Source organism: Echinops telfairi, unplaced genomic scaffold, assembly GCF_000313985.2.
Source record: "Echinops telfairi isolate 266 unplaced genomic scaffold, ASM31398v2 ScPeMD7_23;HRSCAF=83, whole genome shotgun sequence".
NCBI lineage: Eukaryota > Metazoa > Chordata > Mammalia > Afrosoricida > Tenrecidae > Echinops > Echinops telfairi.
Genome location: NW_022103920.1, coordinates 14,911,702 through 14,922,148, shown reverse-complemented (window position 1 = coordinate 14,922,148; position 10,447 = coordinate 14,911,702). Strand labels below are relative to the sequence as shown.

The following is a 10,447-nucleotide window of genomic DNA, read 5'->3' as shown; positions in this document are numbered from 1 at the left end:
TGACACCAGCCCCTATCTCTACGATTTTCACTGGTCAGTTTTATTCAGAAGTAGATAGGTAGGTGCTTCTCTGAAGTTTGTCTTAGTCTGAAAGGTTATTGAAATATGTCCACAGTGGGTACCCTGTAGGTATTTGAAATACTGGCGGCATAGCTTCCAGCATCACAGCAATGCAGACGTCACCACAGTGACTTAAACAGAGCCTCAAAATAAATAAAGCAAAACCTGACCAGATGGAAAGGAAAATTAGATCACTTAAAAATTGGAGCTGTCTGTGTCCATCCAATAATTAACAGACCAACTAGGCAAAATCATCAAGGGTGCTAAAGGCGTTGAAAAGCATAACCAACCAACTTGATCATCTGATTATATATAATACTTAACCCCATAACGGTAAGCCAGATCATCTTTTCAAATGTGTGTAGACCAGTAGCAAGAAATGACAAAATGCCAAATAAAAAAAGCCTCAATGAATGTTTTAGAATGAAAATCACACAAAGTATGATCTCCAACCACAACCGAACGTATTATAAATTCAGCAATGAAAGGGAAATCCCCCAAATATTTGGACTTAAACAACATACTTCTAAATTCCTCATGGATTAAAGAGGACATCAGATAGGAAATGAGAGGCAGAGTTCAAACTACACACAAATGAAAATACAACAAAAGAACATTCACTGGATGCAGTTAAAGCAATGCGTGGAGGGAAATGTGTAGCTCTGAGCTTTGGTGGAATAGGGGGTTATGCGTTGGGCGGCTCAAAAGCACTAGCTACTCCACGAAAGATGAGGAAGCTTTTTACTTCCATGAAGATTTAGTCTCCGAAACTCCTCAGGGCAGTGCTACTTTGTCCTAGGAGTTGCTGAGTCGGGACTGACTGGATGGCAGTGGGTATGGGTTGTTTTAATATCAGAAAAGACGAGAAGCCTCTAATCAGTAGCTAACACTCCCGCAGTGTGGAACTAGCCAAAGGACAGCAAACTAAGCCCCCAGCACGCAAAAGGAAGGAAACAATAAAGATGAGAGCAGAGACCAATCGGGTGGGCTGTCATCTCTAGTTTTCCTCAGGGGTCTGGCCCCCTCTGCAAGGGCATCCTCTGGCCCACACGGGTTTGGACGGGTTCACAGCGGAGTCTCCCTTGTGGCCATTATCTCCTCATCACGGCTTTCCCTTCGTCTTCGTTTTCACAGACAGCTCTTCACGTTGGGGCAGTCAAGGGGCTCCTTTCTGGTAAATTTAAATCTCTCTCTCTCCTTTTTTGGCTATTCCTGTGGCTTTGTAAGAAAAAGATTTAGTAGTGCCCAGATTACCATTTTCAAACTGAAAGACCTCAATTACTCTTTATGCCGTGACAGTCCTTAGATAAGATGTTCAATAATCACTGATCAACCCGTCACTGGCTCTACCACTGCCGCTTGTGTGACAATGAACTCCACTCCACTCCGAAACCTGTTTCCCCATCGACAAAAGGAGGATCTGAAGATTGTGCCCCGTTGAAAACAATGTTTGTAAACTGCGGCAAGCACAGTGCATGCCGTAAAATGCGTAGCCCAATGCCCATCAACTACGATGCTTATGCATTTACACTGACGGGGGTTCAACAGGCTGAGAGACGCACACTGAACGCGAGGGCGGTGCGGAGCCGACAGGGCAGCCTCAACTGCCTTTGTCAGGGTCCCGTCTGGGCGCTTTCCTGTCACAGTGGACTTCTTCTCAGGAAGGTTCCCGCTTACCAGGTTCTGGCATTTGCAGGTTGTAAGGTAACTGTTCTCAGTGTTTCCCCTTTCTCTGGAAAGCTAAGGAACTCCCTACCTGTAAAGCAATTCTGCATCACTTTACAGGCAGCAGGAGAGACAAGAAACCAGTCCTCCAGCCCAGCCAGAACCGGAGAAGAAAACATGTCACTCAGTTCAGGGCAGTTAGGGTTAGAAGTCGCATGGCTGAGCTCTGGGCAGCACGCGACTACATGCAGGCCCTTCACGTGCACTTTCACAGAAACATGAGGAGAAGGCCAGATGGTTCTTAAGGTCCCTTTCAGCTTTTGTACTCGATCCTAAGAACAGCATAGGATCCACATGTACTTTTGTGCTTGTCTGCTTGAAAGCTCAGTTTATGACTGGCTGCATTGTGAGCAAAATCTAACCCGTGAAGACATGTACCAGAGCACAGCCACGAGGGTTCAAAAGACGTTACATGACACTCCATGACTTCTCTTAAATGTGAGAACATCAGTCTCAACTGTGAACCAGCAACTGCCCAACGTCCACCCACAGAAGCAGCAAACTCAGGAGCACGGGCCGCCCCTGGAACACGCCCAGGTCCAGAGGACCGCGACACTCACCCCTCCTCACTTTCCCTCAGTAAGCGACTGGCGATGCGGATCAGCATGCAGTAAGCAAACTGTGACTTGAGTCCCGATTTGGTAAACTTATTGAGCATCTTCGAGACAGCGAGCCGGTCATTCCTTCTCAGGTGATACAGGACCCCCAGGGCGTGGTACTAAAAGGGAAGGAATGAGGCCACAAAGCTGATCAGAAACAGGGCAAGGCCCATGGAAGTAGAATCACGTGGACCTAGAGTCAAGATTCATACTAAAAAGGTACCCACGCCTAATGCATAGAGAGGGTACCTGGTCTCTAACTGACCTAAGCTCATGAAAGACTACAGTACAGAGACTGGGGATCCGTTTCTCATTTAACCCCATAAAGTGTAGACTCAGTCTGGACAAATATCAGGACATGGCCCAGGAGCAGACAGCCCCAGTGAGTGCCACTCTGCCCTACTCGTGCTCGGCACAAAGGCTCTCAGGCCCCAGGTTTTACCAGTGCCGAACTCTCTGAGGGCTTTAAATCACCAGCATCGTTGTTAAAGGACTTCATCTCCTACAGAAGCCTTAAGGAGTGTCAGGATCTTGGTACTTTGTGCAAAAAACCCCGCCATGATCAAAGTCAGAGGGGAACACGTTTTTCCCTGGGAAACATGGCTACCGGGCAGTCCCTGACTTACCTCTGGGTTCTGTTTGAAAAACTGCGTCACATATTGGTCTGACATAAGTCTAATACCTTTCTCTCTTTTAATTGTTATTATTACTGCCTTTTATGATCATATCTTAATAAATCCTAATTCTCTTTGCCTTTCGGGGTTGAAAACATTACACATCAACCTACAGATTTGGGGGGCATCGGCCAGTGAAGTGCTACATCATATGTAGCATATGAAATAAGAATCATAAAGATATGCTACACGAAGACAAAACAGAGGGTCCTGAGTGTGGTTCTTCGTGTCTAGAACATGTCCTAAGTCAGGGGACTACCTCCACTCCATTTCCACATCACTCCTTATGAATATGCTAATGAGCCCAGTTATAGCTGGTGAAAGTAGCATAAACACATTCTCAAATATAAATGGGCAACTTCCCATAAGCTTAACAGCTAAGAACCGACTCCCTTCTTTTCCTGAGGGATATAGCCTCATGCATACGAGAAGGAGATTTTTGTGAAGAAAAAACAAAACAAAACGGTTTCAAACTCCACAATGTAAAACTTGCCCATTACAATGCTTCTGTCATCAGGGCTTGACATTGAACGACCCTCTACACAAAAGATGTGTCACACGGGGGCGGGGCGGAGCTCCACCTAGCACACAACAGAAGACTCTTCTTGCATATCCCTCGGAGGTCATCCGGCTTTGGGGAAGTGGCAGTCACAGTGAGTGGGAAACGCACTTGGGCGTATAAACAGCAAAGTGTGCACCTTCGTGAATGCTCATCTGTGGAATTACAAAACTACCCTGAAACTGCAGGCTTAAAGACAGCTGGTCCTGAGACCTAAGGTAAGGGGACTCGATGACAATACCTGGACCATGACGTTATCACTTGAGGCCGCTTCCTGAGCTTCATTGATCCAGCGCTTTACCACATCGTAGCTGATCTTCATCATGTGCTGATACAGGGGTGGGTGTGAAGGGGGGATTGAAAAGAGACAAGGCCTGGTCACAAGCAGTTTGTAACCTTGCGTTAGTCTGCATTCCTAACTGCAAAACCAACAATTTGTGGCTTTTTTAAGTCTACTGCAAATTGCTACTCGTGGGGTTACTTACGTGTTGTCTAAGAATTCTTTGCAAAGGTGTGTGTGTGTGTGTGTTATAAAGAGGAAGTAATGTGAGGACAACGACAAGAAGAAAATGATCAGTCAACAGGGTGATGCTTAAGGATTGTTAACGTTACAGCTTGTACTTCCACCCCCCCCACCCCCACCCCCGCCGAAAAGAAAGAAGAGTCCCAAGAGGTTCCCTCCAGACAACTCCGCAAATGTACCCCAGAATCAGGAACTCGCTTCGCCACTCAAATGCACTAGTACATTTGTTACTTTACATTAGGATCCAACTTTAATCAAATACAAAGGATCAAATTTCATTACAAAACAAGGGAAAATGGGGTGTTATTAAAACAAGATTGATTCCTGGGAGGAAATTTAGAAGCAAAGCAAGAGACTTTGGATTAAAGGACACACACAGATGGAACGGAGCCCTGGTGGTGCAGGGGTTACACACTGGGCTGTGCCACGTGGTCAGCAGTTCAAAAGCACCAGCAGCTCCAGGGGAGAAAACTGGTCTTTCTACTCCATGTAAATACCACCCACAGTCTCAGAAACCCACAGCGGTCACCATGAGTCAGCACTGACTCGATGGCAGCGAGCTTTGAGTGACCAGTTGGGGAGCACCAGGGATAGGAGAGGACCAAGAGGCGGGAGGTACAAAGCCGGTGGTGAAGGAGGAGTTCAGAAAACCAGGCCCACCTTCGCTTTCTACTCTACCCTCACCCCACCCGCTGTATCGCGTGTGCAGGGGAACTTCTTGATGCTCACACACGCTGCGAACATAGAAGGACTCCGTTCCAACTGCCCAGATCCTCTGGAGGAAGCACTCAGGCAGACCTACTTGTAACAGGTCTTGCTTGTAAGAGCCGCAGGGGCTTTACAAACAGAAACTGAATCCTGCACGGAACCAGGCAGCGGCTGCTTCACTTACCAGGGACGAAACCAGGGCGGAACTGGACACACTGGAGACTCGATCCACAATTGCCTGTTTCATGTACCTCTCGATGGCCTGCAGCATTGTTCCCTAAGAGCCGGCATCGAAAAGACAATTACACTTTTTCTGCAAAAGAAACTCCATGTAGATACTTCAAGATCATTTTCAAAAACCAATCACGTATGCAGTCAAAGGATTATCATTTAATCCTGCCACCAGACTAAAGCCAGCAAAGGAGGGATTTCACCTGGGAGCATTTCCAATTGCATGCAAGGGGGGGAAGCCCAACAATTGTCCAACTGGAAAAGCTGGGCTCCAAGTGGAGAAGAGCCCAGTTTGCGGCAGTCAATACGAGGGGACCTCCAGGGCTCCTGGAAAAATTCCAGTGTCTTATCATTCCATTTTTCTACTAACTTTTTTAAAGGCCCCACATATACAAGTAGAAGCTGAATCTATCTTAGACAGCAGGAAATAAATTCCCTTGGGTTGGAGGCTTCTTTTGGTGTGGAGGACATATTAGGTAGGTAGGTAGGTAGATAGAGAGATAGATAGACAGATATAGATATATGTGGTTTTTTAACATGGATCCCAAAGGGTCCAGTAGTAGGTAAGTAATCCCGATGACCTTACGCAAGAAATTAAACATGTACTACAATACCACGATGAGACCACGACTTGCAATGCTAAAGACAAGAGTCACTTTTTCCGTGTGAACTGGGAAACGGCATGGGGAAGGCAGTGGTAGATACAGGTGGTTACACCAATCAACACTCATATGCTGATGACGAAAGTCTTATTACTGACCACCATTTTTAGGCTAACGACTGAACAGCAGCAAGAGCAGCAAAAACTACTTAAGCCACCCTCTACTGTTGCCTCTAGAATCCCTAACTATCAAAGGCATTTCCATGTCACTCGAAGCTGCTCAGTCTTTTCAACCGGAGAAAACTGAGGACACGCACATACATTATACAGGCAGCTGAGACATTCCCTCTGTCGGCCCTACCCTGCCTGCCCCTCCATTTGAGCGTTTCCCCCTCCCGTTCTAGAAAGGGATCGGCGGCCACACCTCCCAGCCTCAGCCCTCCTGGCAGGACAAGCTTGGCCAACAGGAGAACTTGGGCCTGGCCAGCAACAGCTGGTTACCAGAATCCCACCCTTAACAACTGCAACTAGCGGGGCTGGCATCTGCTAAATGCTGGGTGGCAAACAACTGTCCCCCACTGAGAATCGTGCGTCAGCGTCCCCTAGAGCTGCCCTACAGCCTGCTCTGGGGTCTGGCTATAAGTTTTATCTCTGAGCCTGAGATCAGTGTCCTAGGGCAGAGCTTGTTTTTTTTTTTTTAATTTTTTTAAAAGCTAAATTCAATGGAATTTTTGTTTCCTATAAGCAATGTGCCCTAAGACACTGGTCCACATCCACAAAGGCGAATATCAAGAAAACTGACCAAGAGAAATATGTAAGAAAGGTGTGGAGCCTCAGTGCCTTCCTGGTGGTCATGTGTGCCAAGCCACTTAAGAGTCACCAGGATGCACTGTGGTTGCTGGCTGAACCCACGGCAGCCCCGGCTCCCGCTTGAACACCTCAAGACGACCCAACTCACGTCTGTGATCCTGCAGAGCGCCCTGATGGCTGGGCCCCGGTACACGTCTTCCTTTCCAGTCATGTCCTTCGTCAGGCTGAGGAGAAGAAAGCCCGTTACCAGGAAATGAATTCACGCTTCTCTCCCTCGGGCCCACCCTTAGCTCATTCCACTTGCCCCCACGGGGATCACCATGCAGCTCCTGAGCCGACGTGTGACTGCAAGTGTCTGGGAGAGGGCCCCATTCTCAATCTTAGAGAATGTGACGGTGAAAGTCCCCTGCCTTCCCGGAGCTCACAGCCTTCGGCATCAACTCAGCAGCAGTGAGTTTGGTTTGGTCTGGGCTTAATCTCCATGCGTGAGCTCTGGTGGCGCAGCGGGGAACTACAAGGCCAGTGGCTGGAACCCATCAGCCGCTCCAGGGAAGGAAGGCGACATGGACGGCTACCTTGGAACCCCATGGGACAGTTCGACTCTGCCCCAAGGACTGCCGGAGTCAGAATGGACTCCACGGTCCGGGGCTCGGGGTGTGGTTCGTCTTCACAGGAGCAGGTGGCCACGGCCTTTCTCTCCTGGAGCTGCTGCGTGGGCTTGCACCCACTGAGTCTATGCAAAGCAGACAAGTGCTTCACCATTCCCTGGGATTCCAGACACTGATAAATGTGGTGAAAAAATAAAACAAGAACAACAGTACAGAGACCCCTAAGGATGCAACCCCCCTCCCTCTCCAAAATGAGGAAGAAAACCTCAGAAACCAATCCGACCGAACTCTAAAAGAAATTTCACTACAATGCTCAACTCTTGGATATCTCGACCAGGCACAGCCTTCTCCAATGGGACTCACCACTGACTTCAAACTATTCGGGGAAGCCCAACAAGAAACCTAAGTCCCCACCCCTGGCTACCCTACCCCTCTAGTATCCCTCAACTAGACATGGCCACTGCACTGTTTCTTCTGATTTCTTCTTAAGGAGGTTTATAAAAATATACACAACCACAGCACGAGTTACTGTCCAGCCGATTCCCAGAGGCCCTATGACTGTCAGAGGACAACTGAGAGTCACGGGGCTTTCAGTGGCTGATGTTCTATTAGGTTATCACCAGACCTTTCTTCTGAGGCCCCCCTGGATGGACTTGAACCTATAACCTTTCAGCTCGAAGCCAGACACATCAACCATTCACACCACCCAGGGCTATCTTAACTCTTCTGGCTCCCTCTTCCACTTTCAAAGACCCCTGTCTTTCTATCAGGAGCCTGGTGGTGGTGTGGATTAGGTGTCTGGTTGGTGGTTCAAACCTTCCAGGCACTTGTCAGGAGAACGATGCGGCTCTCTGATTTGTAATCTCAGAAACTGTCTGTAGGGTCGCTATGCGTTGGAATCGACTAGAAGCGGGTTCGGTGTGGGACCGGGGCCCTTGCATTATAGGTATTCTGGCGGGGCAGTGGTTGAGAGCTTGCCTGCTCATCGAGAGGTTGGAGGTCGGAATTCACCAGTTGCTCGTCGGGAGAAAGGTATAGCAGTCGGCTTCCACAAAGACCAAAGCCTTGGAAACCCATGGGCAGGGGGGCTGCGCTTCAGGCCCACATGTAATGCAGGAGAAGCTCCTCATCTGCTGGGGAGCAGCTCTGACTTCCCTTTGCCGTGTACTGCCACAGATTCGCAGAACCTGGGGAAGGGGGCTCGGATATGAGAACGCGCACCCATACCCAGGCCCGAGCCCCATTACCAGGGATCCAGGCATCCAGAGTGCAACCCACTAGAATGTCACCAAGAACCCAAGAGCCAGCAGCCCTGTCACTGGTGACCTGCTGGGCTCACACCCCTGCTTACATCTTGGGGTTCTGCTATTCCAGCTTCAAGTCCTCTTAATTGAGACAACCCTACGTGCACACACCTGCTTGTTATACACGGGCATGGGCACCCTCTCCTTGCTCTGTACTTTGCTGGACACCAAACCAGAGTCACTTAAGCGAGTGACAACTGACCAATAAAGCCACTGTTTGTTAGAACAACACGTACTGGATATGAGAGCTGGAAATGACAAGATACAGGCACACTTCATCTTGCTGCGCTTCGCAGAGACTGCGTATCTCTTACACTTGGAAGGTTTGTGGCAACCCTGCATTGAGCAAGTCTACAGCCACCACTTTTACCAATGCCCTTGAGCGAGTAGTGGCTGGCCTTGGAGCTACTGTGGGCTACCACAATAAAGCAAATACCTCATCAAAGCAAGCACGTGAACTTTCTGGTTTTCCAGGGCCACTAAAAGTTACGTTTGCACTACACTATTGCTATTAAACTTGCAACAGCTCTATGGAGATGTCTAAAGTACTGCGAGAATGACCAGAACGGGGAACAGAGACATGAGGGCATTCGGAAAGTACCAGAAAGTTGACCAAAAATAAATATTAGCCACAATCCTAAACATCAAGTTATAGCCTAATATATGAGTGTATTTCCAACCAGATTCTTAAATATGCATTCATTAAATATTTCCAAAGTGAAATTATATGGGATCCCTCGTATTTTTAGAAGGGAAATACAATCCAACTCAGTCGGCTTTTTAATGACTTTTCCAAGACACTAAGGATGCTCCGAAAGCTTATAGAATATTCCAGAGTATGAACACGGCCTGGTGAGCTGGGTGACTGTGAGCCACGGCCACCACGCTGCCCTGCCCTGTTTGCTGGTAAACGGTGCTGTCCCCACCACCACGGACCTACGTCTGTCTGGGTCCTCTCGGATGCCTTTTTTAATGGCCATTCGGTTTGCGGACTAATTGAGCTGTTCTTGAGAGAACACCAATTCAACAGCTGCTACGCATGCCACTCAACCGCAACGATGCCCGCTGAGCGAGGCCCCTCCAACCCTCCTTTTCTGAGTGGTGCCACTCCCATGAACATAAACTCGCTGTCTGCCCCCGAGGTCCCTGCCCAGGCTTGCCAGTGGCTGATACCAACTTGATCCCATATCATTCACAAAAGAGCAATGCTCAAGGCAAAGACTGGTTACTAAGCAAGCTAAGGGCTGGCTCACTAGTGATGACTTATCCATCTGTCATGTGGGTTGCATGTGTTGGCTCTGTTTGCTCCAGATTAGCATCAGCACAGGTCAGCCCGTGCTTAGCTTGCTTAATGGACGATCCCACATGGAGCCCAGTCACTATGCACTGAAGCAGGGGACGGAAATGAAGCACCAGACATGACATGAGGCCAATGAACTGGGACCTTTCTTGACACTGTTGAGGGTTTTCAGCAGAGAATCCCACAACGCCAGTTACTCCCGCACCCAAGGGATGAAACCCTGTCCAGACAGTCAACTACGGCGACCAACCGACTTTGGCGAAAAACCGAATCTACTTAAAATTCTATCTTCTCACCCCCCTTACAAGTACTAAATACGGCTGTTTTTGTTTGTTACCTTTTTGGCAATTTGATAGGTCAAAATGTCGGTAACTCACTCTTACATGTTTAGGTTCACAGCTCTCTGATTACTGGTGCAAATGAACAAAGAAACAGGATGAGGAGGAAAAGCAAAACTGACACGGGCAGGGAGTCAGTTGTGACAAACAAGCTCCTCTCACACGAACAAAGGGAAAACCAGTGCAGATCAACGATTTGAAGACAGGGCCCTGTGTGTTCCAGTTTTTATGAATTGTCACTTTTTTTAAAGTAGAAGAGTTCCTTATCTATTATGGTTGTTACTCTGTCGATACGATTGGGTGCAAACCTCTGCTGAAATGACTCTTTGCATTTATTTAATATGTAACTTTTAGTTAAAAGTCCTCAAATCGACAGCCCTTAGCCTTGAGACTTATGCCCGTTTCAC

The 10,447-nt window shown here is 48.1% G+C and overlaps 1 protein-coding gene across 1 annotated transcript in view; it reads right to left on the bottom strand.

The window, feature by feature from the left end:
• COPG2 (COPI coat complex subunit gamma 2) overlaps nt 1-9,382 on the bottom strand; it is a 92,505-nt gene extending 83,123 nt beyond the window's left edge. Inside the window, exons 1-6 of the mRNA XM_004707818.2 lie at nt 9,343-9,382; nt 8,204-8,285; nt 6,639-6,714; nt 5,033-5,125; nt 3,859-3,945; nt 2,346-2,503 (exon numbers count right to left, since the gene is read on the bottom strand). Of these exons, the coding sequence (XP_004707875.2) occupies nt 2,346-2,503; nt 3,859-3,945; nt 5,033-5,125; nt 6,639-6,714; nt 8,204-8,285; nt 9,343-9,382 (536 nt within the window). The remainder of the gene's footprint in view (nt 1-2,345; nt 2,504-3,858; nt 3,946-5,032; nt 5,126-6,638; nt 6,715-8,203; nt 8,286-9,342) is intronic.
• Between the last annotated feature and the right edge of the window lie 1,065 nt (nt 9,383-10,447).